Here is a 21116-nt window from a genome sequence, read left to right as displayed (position 1 = left end):
TTGTTTTGTTGTCAGTTTGGTTTTTTGTTTGTTTTTTTTTTAAACAGCAACATCTAAAAATAGCTCTTGTGTCTCATATACTCGTGGTCCTGGATTCTGAAGTTGACCAAAGAAAAGACAGATTTGCTCCCACAGAGTTTGTGTGCTGAGTCCACACACAGAATAGAAAGGAGGGAATTAGTAGGCAAACACGGGGACATTTACAGTTGCTTGGCTAAAGGCAGATAGGAGCTCGAAGAACAGATCAAACATAGTCTTATAGACATGCGGACCCCCCATAGGTTTGTGAGGTAGTGTTGGGAAAATATTCCCCTATTCCTTCTTTTCTGAATGTGGGGGGGCAGGGAGAAGGCAGACAATGAGCAAAATCAATGGTTGCGAGGTTTGGCAGGGTTGGGAGGGGAAGGGCGAGAAGATGCTCCTGAAGAGAGAGCAGCAGGGGTTGTGGGGGTGGGGGGGACCCTGAAGCTTTGAGAGGTGGAGCTAGGGAGAGGTAATAAAGTAGGCGAGACCTTGACTGGAGGGTGAATGGATGTGGTCCGCTGTGGTGCTGGTCATTTGAGCTGGCTCACCTTCAGAGCCGAGCAGGGATAGGGTGTGCCCATCGTTCTAGCAGCTTCCAGATTTCCGGGGCTCTGTTTTATTTGTTTCCAGTGTCATAAAGGTGAAGCATGTGGACTTGGGCTGTGTCCTCTGACAGCCCCCAGGAGGACAGGGCGAGGAGTGCCCTTCCCTAGGCAGCTTGCCACCATGTGTGGGACAGAGCAGGGCAAAAGGTGCGCTTTCCCGAGATGTCCCGGAGGAGGCGGCCCAATCCCTCCAAGGCCCTGTGGCTTCCATCCTTCCCTTGGTGGCCACTGGCCAACCACCCTTGGTTCTGAAGCTCTGCCTTTGGTTTCCACGACTCTGTACCCTGTCTTGTTTTTCTTCCTCTGTCTTCAACCAGCCCCTCTTGGCTGTTTTTTCCCCTTTCATCTCTTGTAACTGTAGGCAACTTTACAGACCCATTTTTAATTGTTTTCGGTTTTGTTTGAACTACCATTTTTTTTGACTTTGTACTCTCATTGGGTTCTCCATGTTTCCAGATCTAACTGCACCCTTTCTTGTCCTCTCCTAACCTGCATCCACCTTCGGGACCCCCAGCCCCACCAGGTTGTTCTGCCATCACTCCACCTAAACACAACTAAGGGTGAAATTCTCTTCCTCTATCCTTTTGTATTATACTCACCTTTGTCGTTATGACAGAAGCAAGCAATCTGAGTATTATCTGGGAATCCCCCCGCTTTCCTTCATCTCCTATCAGTTAGAAAATCATGTAGGTTCTTCCTTTGACACATACACACATTTCTTGTTTCCTCTTCACCTCTGCACTCATGACCCTGATCTAATGCTCTCCTCGTACCTGGACTCCTGCTCAGCTCCGGAACTAGCAGGATGCCAGTGGAGTCCTCACGTGGGCACGACACATAAGGGGTGCCCCAGCACTCAGGAATCAAGCTAAATGATATCTTAATGCAGTATTTTCAAAAGTCAGAATTAATGCAAAAATTATTAATAAACATAACAATTTTAAATAAAGTTAGGATTAGTAGTACTGATGTTTTTCCCTCTTTGCCTCAGTCTCCAATATGGCTCTGTGAGGCACTCTAGTGCCTATGTCAGCTTCCTCACCTCCTTCTCTTGCTCAGCCCATTCTACTTGGCACCATCAAACGAACCTTCTAGAACATATTGATTCACCATGTCACTACCTCTGATGCAACTTCCAAAGCTTTTCTCCTGGAGCCAAATTCCTGTCTGGTATTTACAGGCCTCAATGTTGTGACCTTATCCTGTCCCTCCAGCTTTACTTCTTACTAATTACCCCCCCATGGCAAGCATCCACATTGTCCAAGAGCACACCTTTCCCTCATACTTCTCAACGCCAAACAACACGGTCTTTATCTCTCTAGATCACCTATCTGAATCTTTCTTGTTCTTCTTTGGTAGTATTATATGTTCCTTTTCACCTTAAGGTGTGTGATCATCTTTTTTTGCTCTCTAGGTCCTTCACCACATGTTCTAGGCTAAATCTTACCCAGCCTTTTAGTTACCTTAATTTGCTTCCTCCAGGAAGTATTACCTGCCGCCATGCCCCTCCCCCTACACATTGGTACTTAACCCTCACTGTAATTTCCTGTTTACTTGTCTGAATGTTCCTAAGGGTGAAGTTCATTTCTTGTTCATATTGTGTTCTTATTGTGTTCATGTGTTCATCTAACATGATGCTTGGCATAGACTGGGTGCATGATATAAATTTGCTCCATAAATGCACATTGCCATAACTTGCCTAGTACCTATCCTAGGACAGCTGTCACCTTTCTTGAGAAATCTAAATGAGGGCCACATAAGCTTTATGTAGGACAGGTAGAAGAAAAGAGAGTCTGAAACCCAATAGACGTGGGTTTGAATTCTATCTTTATTATTTTATTAGCCTGTGTGGCCTTTGGAAATTTACTTGTCCTCTTTTAAAAAGATTTTATTTATTTATTTATTTATTTATTTATTTATTTATTTATTTATTTATTTGAGAGAGAGAGGGAGAGGGGCGAATCAGAGGGAGAGGGACAAGCAGACTCCGTGTTGAGTGCAGAGCCTGACTTGGGACTTGATTCCAGGACCCTGGGATCATGACCTAAGCCTAAATCAAGTGTTAGATGCTTAACTAACTGAGCCACCAGGCACCACTACTTGTCCTCTTAAAGCCTCAGTTTGTTCTGCAAAATGGGGGTAGAAATACTAATCTTGCATGAGCGTGGTAAGGATTAAATGTGACCATTTCTGCACAATGCTTAGCACACCAACTGGCATAGAGCAGGTGCATGATGTACGTTAGTTCCTTTCAAAAATCACCTGTGGCATGAATGAGTGAGGACGGATGGTTTCTTAAAACTGTGACAGGGACTGAAAATGTTGCTTGCATATCATGAGTTCACCTCCAGTTGCAGCCAGGAAAGGACAGTGTCAACAAAGAGACTCAAACTTATTTTGGGTGGCGCTTTTTTAAAGCAATGAGGCGGGGGTTGTGCAGCCCAGATTTCTGACCTGTTAATAACCTGTTTCTTTCTCCTCAACTAAGAGTTTCAAAATGAATTGGAACTAGCTATGTGGTTCTTTTGAGTAAAAATGTCATTTTCATACTCTATGAAATAGGTATTAAGTCAGTTTGTGAAACGTCTAATAAACAGGCAGGTGTCTAGATAACAAGTCATGGTGCTTCCAGGAGTATCCGCTAGCAAAGATGTTTGTGGTTCATGGTAGGCTTGGTGCACTACCTCCTTCTCATTCTTAAAAGTAGGGTCCTCTGGCTCCACTGAGGACAGCTAAAGAGAAAATATGTCTTAAAAATAGATTTCCATTTATAAAATAATATATGAACTATCCCTGACAACAAAAAGCCTGGTTTGGGGCAGGAATGAGTCCTAAAAAAAAAAAAAAAAAAGAAGCCAGCCACATAAATTCAGTCTGATGCTGAACATGGTTGTTAATCAGAGGCTGGGAGTTGACTCTTCACACTGCTACATTGTTGTCATTGCCTGTGTCTGGAACCTCATTGCTTTATTTCTAACCCACAAAGTACTCCTTCTGCCTTCCATCTCTCCCCTGCACAGCACATCCAGATAATTTTCCTTCAACACTTCTTTGCACACTACACTTTACCATCAGTGGCCTTTCCTTAGCAGAGAAAGCTTAAGCTTGTAAACCCAAAAAAAGTTCTCCATCCCATCTTGCATCGAAAAGAATAAAATATTTAGGAATAGATTAACCAAGGAGGTGAAACACCTATACTCTGAAAACTGTAAGAAGAAGATGGAAGAAACTGAAGATGACAAAAACAAATGGAAAGACATACAATGCTCATGGATTGGAAGAATTAATATTGTTAAAATATCCATATTACCTAAAGCAATCTACAGATTCAATGTAATCCCTATCAAAATACCAATAACATTTTTCATATAACTAGAACAAATAATCCTGAAATTTGTATGAAACAAAAAAAGACATTGAATAGCCAAAGTAATCCTGAGAAAGAACAAAGCTGGAGGCATCACAATCCCAGATTTCCAGATATACTACAAAGCTATAGTAATCAAAACAACAGTACTGGCAGAAAAACAGACATATAGATCAATGGAACGAGATAGAGAGCCCAGAAATAAATCCACACTTGTATGGTCAATTAATCTATAATGAAGGAGGCAAGCATATCCAATGGGGGAAAAGACATTCTCTTCAACAAATGGTGTTGGGAAAACTGGACAGCTACATGCAAAAGAATGAAACTGGCCCACTTTCTTACACCATGCACAAAAATAAACTCAAAATGGATTAAAGACCTAAATGTGAGACATAAAACCATAAAACTCCTAAAAGAAAACATAGGCAGTAATTTCTTTGACATCATCTTTAGTAATATTTTTCTAGATATGTCTCCTCAGGCAAGGGAAACAAAAGTAAAAATAAACTGTTGGGTCTACATTAAAATAAAAAGCTTTTGCACAGTGGAGGAAACCATCAATAAAACAAAAAGACAACCCACCGAATGGGAAAAGATATTTGCAAATGGTACATTCGATAAAGGTTTAATATCCAAAATATATAAAGAATTTATACAACTCAACACCAAAAAAGCAAATAATCCAAAATCTTCTGGGCAGAAGACATGAACAGACATTTTTCCAAAGAAGACTACAGATAGCTAACAGACACATGAAAAGATGCTCAATGTCACTAATCATCAGGGAAATGCAAATCAAAATCACAATGAGATATCACCTTACACCTGTCAGAAGGGCTAAAATCAACAAAACAAGATACAAGTGTTGGTGAGGATGAAGAAAAAGGAACTCTTGTGTACTGTCGATGGGAATGCAAACTATGCAGGCACTATAGAAAATAGTATAGAGGTTCCTCAAAATAAAAATAGAATTACCGTATGATTCAATAATTCCACAACTAGGTATTTACTTAAAGAAAACAAAAACACTAACTGCAAAGATACATGCACCCCTATGTTTATTGCAGCATTATTTACAATAGTCAAGATATGGAAGCAACCTAAGTGTCCATGGGTAGATGAATGGACAAAGAAGATGGGATACACACACACACACACACACTGGAGTATTGCTTAGCCATAAAAAAGAATGAAATCTTGCCTTTTGTGACAACACAGATAGACCTAGAGGGTATTAAGCTAAGTGAAATAAGTCAGTTGAAGACAAATACTGTATGATTTCACTTACATTTGGAATTTAAAAAGAAAAAAAAAAAAACCAAATGAACAAACAAAAACAGACCCATAAATACAGAAAACAAACTGGTGTTTGCAAGAAGAGAGAGGGCTTGGGGAATGGACGAATTAGGTGAAGGGAATTAAGAGTACAAAATTCCAGTTATAAAATTCCAGCATAGGGAATATAATCAATAATATTGTAATATCATTGTATGGTGACAAACGGTGGCTATACTTATCATGGGGAGCATAGTGTAATATACAGATTTGTCAAATCACTATGGTCTACACCTGAAACTAACATAACATTGTCAACTATACTTGAGTAACAAATATAAAAAAATAATAAATGATACAAAATGCAAAAACAAAAATTTCCCCTCAGGTTTTTAATACCCTTGCAGGGTCTATAACAAACTACCTACTACCTATCTATGATTCTACTTGTACTATCTACCGCCATCTTCTAAGGCATATACTGTCCCAAAAGAACAGGGGTAGGCAACTTAGAATTCTCCTCTATATAATTTAGAATAAAAATTTCCTCACTCGAGATCCAATTCCTACAACTCTGATCCTTGACATTGGATTTTGAGGAAGACTCTAGAGAAATATCAAAAGTTGGGGATAGGGCGCCTGGGTGGCTCAGTTGGTTAAGCGACTGCCTTCAGCTCAGGTCATGATCCCAGGGTCCTGGGATCGAGTCCCGCATCGGGCTCCCTGCTCTGCGGGGAGCCTGCTTCTCCCTCTCCCACTCCCCCCTGCTTGTGTTCCCTCTCTCGCTGTGTCTCTCTCTGTCAAATAAATAAATAAAATCTTTAAAAAAAAAAAAAGTTGGGGATAGATATTGAGAGCACACAGGTAGCCTAGGAAATGAGTTTCAAATGGATTCAGTTGCAAAGTGTTGTCGAAGACCTACTTATCCTTGGGAATTCAAAAGTTGTTGCCTCGGGAGCTTACAGTATGAAAATACAATGTCCCCAAAATGGTTTTAACCAGAATTCAGGAAACGTTTTCTGACTGAAGCTCAGGAGAGTATTCTTGCCAATGATTTCCCTAAATCTTTTGGTCCCAAACACAAATAGTTAGCAGAACACCATTGCTCCATTTACATTCTAGTGGTTCTCACCAGGGTCCGGTAGCAGGAGCCAAGTATATTAGCTTTTGCTACTCAACAACTCAAGGAGACTCCATTCAGTTCCAAGGGCGTTATTATGTTCTCGGCACCTTTAGCCCAGTTAGAAGTTGAACAGCCCCAAAGTAAACTTCATCCAGCCCTATTTTGAATGATTTTATGAATATTATGGAAAATGTCATCCTATTTTTTTATTGGTATGTCAATCACCATACATTACATCATTAGTTTTTGATATAGTGTTCCATGATTCATTGTTTGTGCATAACACTCAGTGCTCCATGCAGAACGTGCCCTCTTCAATACCCATCACCATGCTAACCCATCCTCCCACCCCCCTCCCCTCTAGAACCCTCAGTTTGTTTTTCAGAGTCCATCGTCTCTCATGGTTCGTCTCCCCCTCCGATTTCCTCCCCTTCATTCTTCCCTTCCTACTATCTTCTTCTTTTTTTTTTTCTTAACATATATTGCATTATTTGTTTCAGAGGTACAGATCTGTGATTCAACAGTCTTGCACAATTCACAGTGCTCACCATAGCACATACCCTCCCCAATGTCTATCACCCAGCCACCCCATCCCTCCCACCGCCCCCCAACTCCAGCAACCCTCAGTTTGTTTCCTGAGATTAAGAATTCCTCATATCAGTGAGGTCATCCTATTTTATGTGCACAAATGTCCTTCTATATTTTGGTTTCGATTATCATTTTTCTCTGTGCCAATATACTCTCTTCTGTTATTTTTACTGAGCTTACGTTAATGGACAATCGCAAAATGGGGAAGAGAGAGTAGATAGGGAATGTTGAATATAACAGAACAGCGCTGAGTTCTTGTCCTGCTGCTCAGGGGGAGAGGGCATAGGAGGTTCTCCAATGAGAGGCTCTTACTGGGGGTTAGCAAGCTACCCTTCAGAGATGAGAATACCATCTGAGTAGCTATATTTATTAATTAGCCCCTTAACATCAGTAGATTTAACCACATCAAATTATAGCAGAGTTTGATTATCTTAATTAAGGTTTTTTTATGGAGGTGGAGGGGCCATAAGAGAAGATAAAAGGAAAAAAAAGAAGTAAACGATGGGCCAGTGTAGATTAGACTCCTTAGGAAATCTTCCTGTGAATCTGCTGCTTCTTTTGTTTCTTACTTTTTTAAAAAAAGATTTTATTTATGAATTTGAGAGAGAGACAGACAGAGATAGTGAGAGAGAGCACGAGCAGGGAGGAGAGAGAGAAGCAGGCTCCCCGCTGAGCTGGGAGTCTGATGCGGGGCTTGATCCCAGGACCCTGGGATCATGACCTGAGCTGAAGGCAGACGCTTAATGACTGAGCCACCCAGGCGCCCCTTGTGTCTTACTTTTTAACCCTCTTGCTCAATCCCAGGAATGTTAAGGGTCTGTTATATTAAAATAATATCTACCTTCTATTAGGCATCACATAGACAATTTACACATGCATTTCATATTTTATTTCGCTTTAAATATAATTTTCTTACACATATTTTACCTATTCCTTCCTACCTTATGAGGTAGGTATTATTCTCACCTTATAATTGAGTAAACAGGTTTAGATAAAGGAACAGGCCCAGGTCTTCCATTAGTAAGTGGTAGAGCCAGGATTTGAATCCATGTATATACCTAGCTTCAAAGAATAGGGTCTCAAACACTGCAAAATATGCCTCCCACATCTGCTTGAGGAAACACATCTGCCTTCCTTAAAGAGTACTGGGTAGATGGTATATTTTATGATTTTCATAAAATGGATCAAAGAGTGGCACAAGTTCCCAAATGTTGTGAGAAACTGAAAATTTCTGTCTAGCTATCAATATCATTAAAACCCGTGCACAATGGATTAACTGAAAAACGAGTGATTATTATTACATTAGCCCATTTTTTGGCTTTCCTTTGGCATTTGTCACCTACTGGTTCTATGAGAGTAGAATGTTTTGCAAGAATATCCGTTTATGGTGTTTTTACAGAGTAAGAACACCAAAAATTTCAAAAGCCAGGATCGTATAAAGATGGCCGAGATTCTGCCTTGCTGCTAATCATGGGTCCTTATTTGAAAATTAGAAAAGGTAGTTGTCAAATGCTTGAAGAAATGGATGAAAATCTAAGTAAGAGACTCTTCTCCTTCCCTGTCTTTCTTTGGGGGGAGGGGTATGTGATCAGTAGTTGGTTCTACTCTGTTATCATCTATGGATGATTCCTACTCACATGTGGTTGTATGATAGGAAGTTATTATTGCATTCAGGCTAGAGTATAGAGATTTTCCTGTTAATATATTTCCTTATTTTTTTTCCTTGTTATAGAGGCAGGGACCTATCAACTCCTACGAAGATCCTCGAATGGCCTGTGGTTTCCAGTCCAATTATCACCCGCAAAGAGCCTACTACCCCTTCTGGGATGAGGCAGCCACTCAGGAAGTTCCTACTGGTCTGGAACACTGTGGCTCAGGTAGGAACATGAACAAAGGCTCGGACTACAGATAGAGTTGGAGGACAGTGGAAGGGTGATGTGGGCTGCATTCTCTGCAGCAACAACATCTGTCACGGCTTATGTGGGGACAAGATGCTATTGTTCTCTAATGGAAAGTCCCACTTACTTTATTCTCCTGCGACAGGAAGATGAAACTCTAGGAATGAGCCCAAGAGAGGTTGCTTCAGGTCTTCATTCTGTAAATAGTTCTGTGCACCATGCATTTCCTGAGACTCACCCGTTTCGGCCTGGTTGTTGACAAAGGGCCTAGAAGTTCTGCAGTCGGAGAGTATGAGCTGGATAAACAGTTAGCCTTCTTACAAAACGGAATTTCTTTATTCATCTTTTTCTCCCCATTGTCCTCAACGTCTTGGCCGGTACCCACCTGCATCTGGCTCCTTTTTCCTCCACCCCCTCTCTCTCCCCAGCTCTCCCTCACAGACCTCCTTCCTCTCCTCCCAGCATTCCCTTCTCTCCCTGACTTGCTGGTCACCGTGCTGCCCCCTGGTGACCAGGAATCGCATTCCTCTAGAGAGCTCTCCCATGGGTCCCCTCTCCCAAAGACCTGATAGGTTGAGAGTCCTTATCCCCATTCTGTTTTGCAAAGGTCACTAGGTATCTCACAAATTCCATGAGTCGTGTTGACCTGCTAGTGTTTTTGTTACTTTACTTTTTTTTTTTTTTTAAGATTTTATTTATTTATTTGACAGAGAGAGACACGGCGAGAGAGGGAACACAAGCAGGGGGAGTGGGAGAGGGAGAAGCAGGCTTCCTGCAGAGGAGGGAGCCCGATGCGGGGCTCGATCCCTGGACCCTGGGATCATGACCTGAGCGAAGGCAGACGCTGAACGACTGAGCCACCCAGGCGCCCCTTGTTACTTTACTTTTAACGCAAAATGTAAAACTTGATTTGGGATTCTGAAGTGATGGATTTGGGTATTAAGTTCAATTTATCATAAGGCCAGATTATATATCCAAATACCAAAACAAAACAAAACAAAACAAAACAGTTCAAATCTGTATTTTCTCCCAGGATGAATTCTTAGCCTAAGAAATCTCATAACTCTCACATGTTGAAAATATGTAATTCTAAGGCATGACATAGGAAGAAAGCCACTGGGAGCTCACTTAAATACAACTTTTTTGTTCAGTGTTTCTTTACTGCACATAACAAACGATATGGTAGACTACTTTTATAATAGCAGAGACAGAAAATAAATGTTTGTTTTGTTGCCCATGCTTTAGCTTTGACCAGAAATATAGAGGCATAAAGCAAGATGCTGTAGCACTTGGTGGGGGTTGGGGGGAAGGCATGGGAGTCGCTTTCCAGTGATCCGGTTCTTCTCTAGGGCAGAATGAAATCAATCCCTGTATTGACTTGACTCAATAGCCTTGATATTTGCGATATTCTTTGGCATTGCCCTTGGATTTCAGACTTGGCATATTATGCTGTCACTTTCTGCTTGGTTCTTCCAAGCATAAATACAAATGTCTCAGCTATCTATCCATTTGAAAAAGAGACAGGGAGGACTTCGCACCTGTTCGCAGGTTAGACTTAAGGACTTAAGATTTTAAGAGAAGAAAAAAGTCATCCTTTACAAACTGTTCTAAATAAATAGATTTTTTTTAAAGATTTTATTTATTTATTTGACAGAGTGAGAGAGTATGATCGAAGGTGGGGAGGGGCAGAAGCAGGCTTCCCACTGAGCAAGAAGCCTGATGCAGGACTCAACCCCAGGACCCTGGGATCATGATCTGAGCTGAAGGCAGACACCTAACCGATTGAACCACCCAGGAGCCCCTAAATAAATAGATCTTATTTGTATAAGCAAAAGGTCAGGATGGTTGTACCTACATTTATATAGTTCTTGAATCCTATCAGTGCCACTAGGCTTAAGTCTTGTATCTTCCAGTGCAACCCAGGTTAAAGTTACCTTGCCTTAACACTTTCTGCTCTGGATGGTGCTTCTGTTTGCTGTAAGTTACATCTTGTTAAGAGCTGAGGTTATTCCATGCTGGTCCATAGCCTCAAGATTAGAATGTCCCTTCTTCATAACTAAAAGACATGGTCCTTCTTTTTTTTTTTTTTTTCCAGCTGAGAAGTACATACATTCCCAAGTGAAGATGATTTTTCATTCTCCTCCTTGTCAAGGTTCTCAAAGGCAAAAGAATTTTTATTTCAGGGCCAAGGACACTGTGTCTGTGATGCACATGAAGAACCTCTGGGGATGAAGCTGCTTTAAAATGTGAGGATTCATAGTAGGATAATATAGTCTTCTTCCCACAGTCGACTTCATTGTTGCAAGAAGGAAACCAGGGTCACACAGACTAGTGGCTTCTGAGTAGGATGGGAAGATGGGTGCATATAATAACCAGTCCTAAAATGACCTGGTTGTCGTCAACCACAGCTCCGAAATACTAGAAAGCCTCCGTGGGGAGCGGTGCCTTGGTGGCAAATGTGAGGTCTCTAGTTCCCTCTGCCCTAGGCTCCCTCTGATGGAAATATCTGGCAAGAACCCTGAGCTTTTCCAGCCCCTCCTTTGCCTTTTGAGCTGTCCAGACGAAATAGTTGCAGTGATTATTTCTGGGCTGTGGTCCAGCTCTGCTCAGTGATGGGTGTCCTTTGGAAGGAGATTTGGGGTTATAGAGAAGGGAGATGAAGACATGGACCAACCAATGATGTCTCCAGCTGCAGCACATTTCCTTGGAGATGTGTTGAGTAAGAAGAAAGAGAGAAAAAAATACGCTACATTTTTTTCATCTTCTTTTATCCTATTTATAACTTCAGTTTCCTTCCCGTCCTCTGTCTCATGGCCACTCCCACCCCCGCTCTCATCTCACGTTTTGTGCTCTCAGAAGGAATGAATGAACTTCTTTTCCAAGGACTCCACATCTGTCAGTGACTGGAATACCCGGCAGGAGGGGCCATCGAGGAACATCAGGCCCCTTCCTAATAATGTGCCTCCTATTCATGAAGGGGCAGAGGCTGAGGAAGAGGAGGGGGCGGTGAGGGAGGGGGTGGGGAGACAGGGAATAGAGCTGAGAAGAAATATGACTGGGGGAGAGCCTACCAGGTGAGCGGGAGAGAATGCTCAGTAACCAAGACAGTCAAGAATGGGTTGGACAGAACAGATGGTAAGAAGGGTGCCCAGGAAGACAGAGAAGCGTGGGAATGGATGGAAATTCAGGTTTGGGTGGACAGGTGGATCAGGGTGGGAAGAGAAAATGAAAGCTGAATGGGAAGGCAAGAGAAGGGGAGCCTGGAAAAAGACAAGGCAAAAAGGGGAGGGGAAGATGATATGAAAGAGAAAAAACCAGATGAATCTGAGGACATTAACTATACGGCTAAAAAGGGAAGCCACATTTGCATGCAATTGCTCGCGCAGCTGTACATTTCTTCATGACAATCTCGTAGTCATCATTTTCTTTTATTTCTTCTCCTCCTCCCCGTCCGCCTCCTCCCCCTCATCCCTCTGAGCCTGGAGCCATTAGCAAGAGCCAATGGGGATGGGGAGCTGGTGTTCTGCATGAATGAATGGCCCTTTCTATGTCGACTCCTCGTCATCCCTCTGTCAGGGAGCCTTGTGAATCAATGGAGCCCCTTACACAAGACAGGGCTGAAATGTCTGTTACTGTTTATAGTCTGACTGGAGTGGAGCCCACTGACCCTGCCTCCTCTCTGTTCCCGTGTCCACTCTTCTGTCCTCAACATCAGCCCTTTCTCTCAATTATCATAGCAAGAGTCCCTTTTTAGGTCAGTCTCTTACTCCTTGTCTCTAAGAAATCATTAACATTTCACTGCCATTAACTATTATGACGAGTTCCTAACCACAGTCCTGTTGAGAAGGGACACAGTAGATGGCAAACCATTTTTGGATCGAGCCAGTGAGCTGGAGTCATGCAATGCCTGTTTTCCACCGGGAACTAGAAAACCGACATCAGAGACCGAACTGAGCACCCAGGCCACAAGACCACAGTCCATCCCACCAGCTGACAGCTGCCCATATTTAATTTTAATATTATGAACGACAACAGTGTGTATCAGAAAATATGAGGCTTGCTGAGCACCCTTCCAGAGTGATATACTCTCAAGTTATTTTTCTTTTCCTGGGTGGATTTGTCTTGAATCAGCCAAACTTATGGATATGATGCTGTAACTAAGGTTCCCTTTTGTGAAATAGTTGCTTAGGGCTGGCAAGCAGTCTGTAGCCACATAAGACAATATCCCCAACTTACCCCTACGGGAATGAACCTGTGGTCTCCATACCGTGGTCCTCAGAAGCAAGACGATACTATATTTCTTCCTGTATAACGCAGTTTGGTAGGTTTTCGGTCACTGAACATAGTAAAAACCTCATCTACCCACGTTTACAGCCTACCTTCCACTTCTCCTTCTTCATAAGAGAGGAAGTATGTATGGTATATTGGTGAAGAATCCAGATTCTGGAACCAGATTGCTTGGGTTTGCACATCAACTCTTCCTAACCGGGTGACCTTAGGCAACTTACTGTATCTCCGTACTCTCGTTTCCTCCCCTCTACCAGTGGTTCTCAGAGTGTGTCAGAATCACCTGGAAGGCTTGTTAAAACACAGGGTGTTGGGTTCCATCCTCAGGGTTTCTGACTCAGTGAGTCTAGGGTAAGACTCAAGAATTTGCATTTTTCACAAGGTCTTAGGTGTTACTGCTGCTGCTGGTCCAGAGACCACACTTTAAAAACCACTAAGTTAATATATGTGAAGCTTGAAGCAGAGCTGTCACTTAGCAAGCACCATATGAATGTTCGCCATCATTCATCGCCTCGAAGAGTCCAGAAATGTCATTGAGTCATAAAGTGACCCGCTGATTGGTTGAACACTTTTGGTGGTCAGTGCTGCATACTGGAAACAGAGCAGATGTCTGGAGAAGGGGGAAGACTCATTCCTTGTCTCTAAGCGCCTTTGTTCAAGCGTGTTACGGGGCTGGGGGCGGGGGTGGGGACACTTACATGGTAGAAGAAATGACTCCCGCGTGAAATGTTACACTTACTCCTAAGATAATGTTTGGCAGTGTGAGTGTGTGACTTTGGATCTCCCTATTTAATATTTCTAAAATAAATTTACTAGTAAAATGGTAGAACGAAAGAAAGTCTTTCTCAAATAAACTTTGGAAGTTCAAGTGGGAGATGTACTGGGAGCCCGAGTTTCTGGTCTCTCCTGGGGCTTTTTCAGACTGCCAGGCAGCTGGGAGAGATCAAACCTGGCCCAGTTGACAACCAGGTGGGAAGTTTCAGCGGGAGAAGCAGATGCCTCCAGTTTGGCTTTTAAGCGTTGAGAACGTCGAGAGAATGGCAGGCCGGCTTGTTGAATGGAGAGTCACCTTGCTCCGAAGTGTTTATTCGCATAGCAGGTTTGGCCTTTCCACTGACCATCTCAGATGGCCCCGTGGTTTTAAAGAACAGTATTTTCAACTCCATCTGCTGCACATATCTGTTCTTTCCTCCTTCACGCTGTGTGTTCCTTCTCTGGAGGACCTGTTTCAGTCTCTTTGTTCTTAAAAAACAGTTCTGATCCTGTGTGTGTGTATGTGTTTCTCGGATGCTGTAATGTGGATCATTCCTCATGGGGAAAACTGTGACTTTCTCAGATGCTGACTTGATAGTTGTGGCCTTGGGGAAGGAGGAAGCTATGACCCTGTCTCATGACCTTTCACTGAGGGCTATGGTTGGGCCTAGCTGCCCTGACAAGTCACAACCAGGGGACAGGGCTGAGGGAAGCTGGATACAAGAATCCCCTCCCCCACCCACATCGCACCTCTGAGAGGACCAGAGGTTGCCAGGAGGCAAGAGCCCTGTAGTGCATTAGGAAGAGAATCTATATGCAAAAAAGCTACCCTACTCCCTTGCTATATTATTTTATTCTTCTTCTGAGGAAATTTCTATGACTGCCTGACTCTGTTCTCCATAAGTGAAGGATCTTACTCCCGCTATGGACTGGATTTGCTCCCATTTACCAATGTTACATCGCCTTCTTCTTTCTACTCCCATCTCCTGACCCCTTGGCAGCTTTTGAGTCTGTGCTGGGTCATATGCACATTACAAGAACTTAGTGGTATAAATGTTTATGAGTCCAAGCCAAGGTATGAGCAGTGGTGTGATGGAAAAGAGCAAGAACATGCCCGGAATCTTGTTCCCTCACCTTTAACAGGTGGGATACTTGCGCTGATTGCAAAGAGGTCTTGTGCCCATTAAATGGGGTATATACTTAAAAGGTCATGGCCTATAGCAGGTGATCAATAAATGCTACCTTCCTTCTTTTTCCTTTCAGCACGATTTGAGTGTGAATTTAAGTGAGCCAAAGAAAGTAGATGTCCCACCCTTATCCAGTGAATCTTGCCCACTCATCTTGCCCACGGCTTATTTTCTGACACCTGCCAACCTTATCCTTCACGTGTCTCCTTTTACCAGTGAAGGGAACCTGGTGAGGACCAAGAAGAGACGCTCTGCCCCATTAGGGACCAGAGTCTTGTGTCTCTCTAGACTGTGCCTAGCAGCCCAGGGCAGTAAGGATTGCAAAGGTCTTTGCAGATGTGAATCATCTCTGTAGGTGCTTGGGAAGGCAGGTCCCCTCGGGGAAGAAACCTTCAGTGGAGTTCCAGTTAGAACGCAAACCTTCTGTTGGCTGTCCTCCGACGAGTGGCTTCTCAAAAATCCTAGGATGTAACAGCCTTGCACTGAAAATCCCAGGGGGTTGGGGAGAAAAAAGTTCTCTGAACTTTTTCAAACCACAAATATTTGGTCCGAGTTGGGAAAAGGTCCCTGGGGCAGCGAGTTCTTATTTGATTCAAGCAGTTTGACCCCTCTTCTGGAACTCCTCGAGCGGGGGCTGGGGACGGTGGATGCCGCGCCTGGCGTCGGCCCCCGCTTGGCGCGGCCGGCCCTGCTCCACTCTGTGAATGGAAAGCTCGGGCTGGGTGAATGGGGTGGGAGCTGGAGTCCGGCCGGGAGGAGAGGGCTGCTGCGTGGGACCGCGCAGGGTGGGGGCTGGATGCGCAGAGACAGCCTGTTTTTCTCAGTGTCTGGCCGCGGAGAGACTCCGACTCTCTCTCCAGATGTTCGCTGTGTTTATAGCTGCTGAAGCCGGAGACCCAGCTCCCTCATTAATAAGTTTCTTTCTTGCACTGCGGCCAGGGGTCTGAGCCCGGAGCCCGCAGCTGGAGGAGGCTCGGTGGGGGAGGGCCGCCCGCAGGGGGAGGCGTCTCGCTCCCTCCCCCAGCCTCTGCGTCCCTAACCCCTACCCCGCCTCCCTCCTCTGCAATCCTCCCAAAATACACGAGCACACAAAAAGAAAAACACCAGCAGATTTTTTATTTCAGAGAGTAAACACTTGGGCCATGGGGGTCTGGAGGTTATGGGAAAAGAGGAAACCATCAGGCTAATCAGGCAGGCACACACTTCCCCTGCTGAAATAAAACAGAAATCATTGCTCCGCAGGGCTGGCGGGTTAACCCTGGCGCTGCCAGAGACGCGGGCGCGGCCGAGCGAGCCGGGAGGTAGGTAGGGCGTCCGAGGACGAGGATCAGAGTTTTTAAATGCCGATCCAGGCAGGGAGGAGAGGAGAGAGGAGTGGACTCCCTGGGCCTGAATGCCTTCCATTCAGTCTGTGGTAGCGCATCTGCCCCAAGCCGGGCTTTGGAAAGAGATGGTTGGAACACAAGAGATTCTGCACTGAGATGGAAGTTTTGCAAGAGGTCGGAGGGAGTTCTAGGTAGGTCAGGGAGATGGAGAGATAGGGAAGGGAGCCCAACGCTCGACCCAGAGCACACGTGTGGATTGTCACTGTTTAGAAAGGAGAGCGAGGGTTTAGTGGGAAGGATTCAGGTCAAGGTTATAGCCCTGCCACCTACCCGCTCTGCAACCACGGGCCAAATCCCTGAGCCCTTCTGAGCCCCAGTTTTCTCATTTGTAATATAATAGTGCCTACCTCACAGAATTATGGTGGGGAACAAAACACCGCATTGAATGTGGAAATGGCAAACACCAAAGCATGGCTCTCAATTTATGATTTCATAGATTGCTGTAAATTGATCAGGTTCCTCTCTCCCTCCCTGCCTCCTTCCTTTCTCTTTCCCTCCCTCCTTCATTTCTTGAGCCTGCCTGCCTGCCTTCTTCCCTTCCCTTCCCTTCCCTTCCCTTCCCTTCCCTTCCCTTCCCTTCCCTATTAAATACCTTGCTTCAGCGTCCACCTTCACTCACTGGCCCTGTTGCTGCCTGTCTGGAGAGCATAAATATGGCATGGGCCAGAGTTCATAGGTCAAACATGAGACCTAATTGCACTGTGAGAGAAATTACCTTTCCACTGATGTATAGGGCAACCTTTGGCTGCCAGTGTGAGTGGTCCAGCAGCTCTCAGTTCAGACACTGCCCCCATCTGACCGATTAGTCACGGGACCATCCCCTCTCCCGGATCACTATTTTTCAAAAATAGGGGCGTGCCTTCCCCACTCCATTTCTGAACACCCCAGTTCCATTCACTTACCACCTCCGAAAAAAATGTTTGATTCTTTTGGACGTTCTTGCTGTTGAAGAAAATAAGCCTTTGGAACCTCTGCTCATCCTTGCAGGGGACATTTACAAAACAAGACAACAGAGCTACGAACTCCTGAAGTTGTTTTGTGTCTTTCCCGGTGTCTGCTCAGATTTGCTGCCCGGCTGCTTGGGAAACGGGGGTACCGGGCATGTAAATACCCACAGAAGCAGGGTTCTAGTCGCCTTTGCTGTTCTCTTGATTTCTTACCTGCTTCCTACATTTTTTTTTTTTTTTTTAAATCAACCCTGACAACTTTCTGCCAAGTCTCAGAACAGCAGATCCTCATAAGAGCAGGGGTGCTTGAGCCGGCTGAGCGTCCAAAATGTGCAATCCTTCCGCAGTGGTGTACAAGGAGTTTCCGAAGGGTCTGTAGCTTTCCTCGGATTCTCTGAGTGGTCTGGGACCCCCAAGAAAAAGTGAAGAACTACTGGCCAGGACAAAAGGGACTTTAGTATCCCCTGCAGCATTTAAAAGCATGGTGTATATAGAGAGTATGCAAAGCCTATTTTGTGGAACTGGATTGAATTCCGTGGTAGGAGCTTCCCCCTTATCAATCCCTCCTCACCGCTCTGGTCAGTCCCGAAAGAGTGTATTTAAATCTGGAAGCGGATTCTATCCCATTGTGCCAGAGACACTGGGCATTGAAGCTTTAACTGAAGACCAGCCATATTTCTCCTTTTTTTTTTTTTTTTCCCTTTCAACATCCCCTTTTTTTTCATGCTCCCCAGAATGAGCTCTGCAAATGTCCGTGGGGGTTTTGGGCCTTGGGCCCCTCTACGGGGGGGGGGGGGGGGGGGGGGAGCATTTCAGGCTCCTCCAGAGCGACAGGGGAGAGTCACACTGTGATCTGTTTCTCACAGACGTGCCTCTAGTGATAGACTTTCCCAGCTGCCGTGTGTGTGTGTGTGTGTGTGTGTGTGTGTGTGTGTGTGTGTGAAGGGGGAGAGTGAGTGGTAGAAACACTGCTTCTGAAGGGGGCAAGAGTCCAGAGCTCACACCCCCCCACCAACAATGTGTACAAAAACAACCATGGCGCCCACATACGCCTCCAGATGCTTCGTACCCCCACCCAACTGCCTCCAACTCTGGGCTCCCTGCAGGATCTCAACCCCCATTTCTGATCTTTGGCTTCTTGTGGAACCACTAACTGTTCTATCTGCTGTCACAGCCTGGCTTAGTCAGGTGGAGACCATTTTCAGAAGTTTCAAATCTAGGGAGAGAGATGACCCCACCCTAGGTCAGCTCCTTTGAACTGCCCAGTGACAGCTTAGCATTTCCTTCTTCTTTGGTCAGGACAGATGGACATTCTTCACTGAACAGGGCTTAGGGCTTACATGACGTTGATAAGTTGAATGTCGGGTTTTATAAGGAAAGTAGCTGAAATGTCTGTGGTCCTGCTCCTGGAGAGTTAAGGGAAGCCTGGAAATAACAGAAAACTGGTTGCTTCAACCATACCTGAGATATTCAGGCATTTCATCAGTACTTTGTGCTTTGAAAATCTGAGTTTAAAATTCCTGAACAACAACACTAACCTATCATGATGCAAAGTTTGCTTGACTCTTGGTAGGTTTTTTTTTTTTTTCCCCAACATAATTCAGATCCCTCAGAATTTCCAGTTAGATATCTGTGCCTATCTCTATTTCTGTAGATTCTCTCCTGATTAATAAAAAAATTAAGAATATAGAGTAAAAATAGTTCATATCCCATTCTTGTTCAATTTTAAATAATCTTATTGTAGCAAGTCCGGAGAGAAGGCCTGCCTTCTTTCTAGAACAACTAGAGAGGAGGAGTAATTGTCATTCATTAAATACTTTCTACATACTAAGAATCACACCTGTGTGGTGATTTTACTCTTAAAACATTCCTCTGAGGGGGCGCCTGGGTGGCTCAGTTGGTTAAGCGACTGCCTTCGGCTCAGGTCATGATCCTGGAGTCCCTGGATCGAGTCCTGCATCGGGCTCCCTGCTCGGCAGGGAGCCTGCTTATCCCTCTGACCTTCCCCCCTCTCATGTGCTCTCTGTCTCTCTCATTCTCTCTATCTCAAATAAATAAATAAAATCTTTAAAAATAAATAAATAAATAAATAAAAAAACCAAAAACATTCCTCTGAGGATGATATTATGACCCATTTTACAGATGAGATGAATGAGGTTCAGAGAGGTAACTTGACCTCCCAAAGAAGTCTAACTATAATTCTGAGAGGGAGAGGGTCAGTAAAACCGGGATCCTACTGCAAAGCCCATGCTCTGACCTTGATGCAAACTTGGCCTGCCCCTAAAATGTTTTTTTAGGTCTTCATTGTTGCCTCATCCCTAGTGGCTAGTGTCCATCCTAGAGGGTAAGAGAATATAAGCTTTCCTCATTATCCCACAAACCAGAGACCCATGAAAATCTTAGAGCTGAATAGAGAAAATGAGCCTGTGTAGCCTATCTTTTTGGATCTTCTCTCTTCCTTTGGGTCTGACATCGGGCATGAAGGAGCTCGGTCGTCTACAGGGCCCATTGGGAGAGTGGGTTTTCCTTTGCTGGGCATTCCCTTAGGGTCTGTCCCCTCAGCATCACACCCCCTTTGCCCCCTTTCTCCTTCTCCACCAGCTAGCTTTGGGAGCAGACAGAGTCACTGAGCAAGACTAAACCCTAAGAAGTTTGTGAAAGGTAAATAAATAAAATCTTAAAAAAATAAAATAAAAAAATGGGGCACCTGGGTGGCTCAGTCGTTAAGCGTCTGCCTTCGGCTCAGGTCATGATCCCAGGGTCCTGGGATCGAGCCCCACATCGGGCTCCCTGCTCCACGGGGACCCTGTTTCTCCCTCTCCCCCTGCTGCTCTCCCTGCTTGTGCTCTCTCTCTCTCTGCCAAATAAATAAATAAAATCTTAAAAAAAAAAAAATAGAAAAAAAGAAAAAAGAAGTTTGTGAAAGGTTATACCCTCGAAGCCATCCGCAATGTACACAGCACGTGCTGAAGTTTACACAGACTTCTCAGACCTCTGAATAGAGGGACTAATTGTGGGGAAGCTGCTTTTCAGCACACAGGATGGGCTGTTCTCTGTGGGTTTTACTATCAAAAGGCTTTTAAAAGTGCAGTGTAGCCATTGTTGAGTATTTCACAATGAATTAAATACCATTTTTCTCCCCGCAGCTGTTCCATGTGAGTGAGCGTAGAGTGCTTTTTTTTTTTTTTTTTTCCTCCTGGCAGAAGACGTCTGCTGTATAAACCTAAGCACTGGGGTAATGAGATTATTTGTGTGCGAATTCTTTAGGAAAAGCATTTCTTTATTTTAAACTCAATGATGTGATTCGGGCTTGCTGCTCTGGAGATGGGAGAGGGGGAGCCTTGGAAGAGAATGGAATTGAAATGTCTCTGAGCAGAATTGGGAACAGGCAGGGGTGAGGGGCTCCGGGATGAGGCTTCTAAACCTCAGTGCATTTATCCGCAATTCCCCCGGGGGCGGCCTGCCTCTCCCAGCGTTACTGGCTGGGCTGCAGAGGAGGGAAATTCCATATTCTTCCTTCCTTTCCTTTCCTTTTCCTTCCTTTCCTTTTCCTTCCTTCCTTCCTTCCTTCCTTCCTTCCTTCCTTCCTTCCTTCCTTCCTTTCTCTTTCCTTCTTTTTTCTTTTCTTTTCTTTCTTTCTTTCTTTCTTTCTTTCTTTCTTTCTTTCTTTCTTT

General features: G+C 44.3%; 1 protein-coding gene across 1 annotated transcript in view; it reads left to right on the top strand.

Annotated features, from left to right (window-relative positions):
- Positions 1–21116, top strand: part of ETS1 (ETS proto-oncogene 1, transcription factor) — a 116395-nt gene that overhangs the window by 7401 nt on the left and 87878 nt on the right. The window contains exon 2 of the mRNA XM_035009280.1: positions 8718–8862. Within this exon, the coding sequence (XP_034865171.1) occupies positions 8718–8862 (145 nt within the window). The remainder of the gene's footprint in view (positions 1–8717; positions 8863–21116) is intronic.

This window comes from Mirounga leonina, unplaced genomic scaffold (genome assembly GCF_011800145.1).
Source record: "Mirounga leonina isolate KUSES-001 unplaced genomic scaffold, KU_Mleo_1.0 Mir_153, whole genome shotgun sequence".
In the NCBI taxonomy this organism is placed as follows: domain Eukaryota; kingdom Metazoa; phylum Chordata; class Mammalia; order Carnivora; family Phocidae; genus Mirounga; species Mirounga leonina.
Note: the sequence above shows the minus strand (reverse complement) of the source record. Positions and strands in the feature narration are given on the sequence as shown.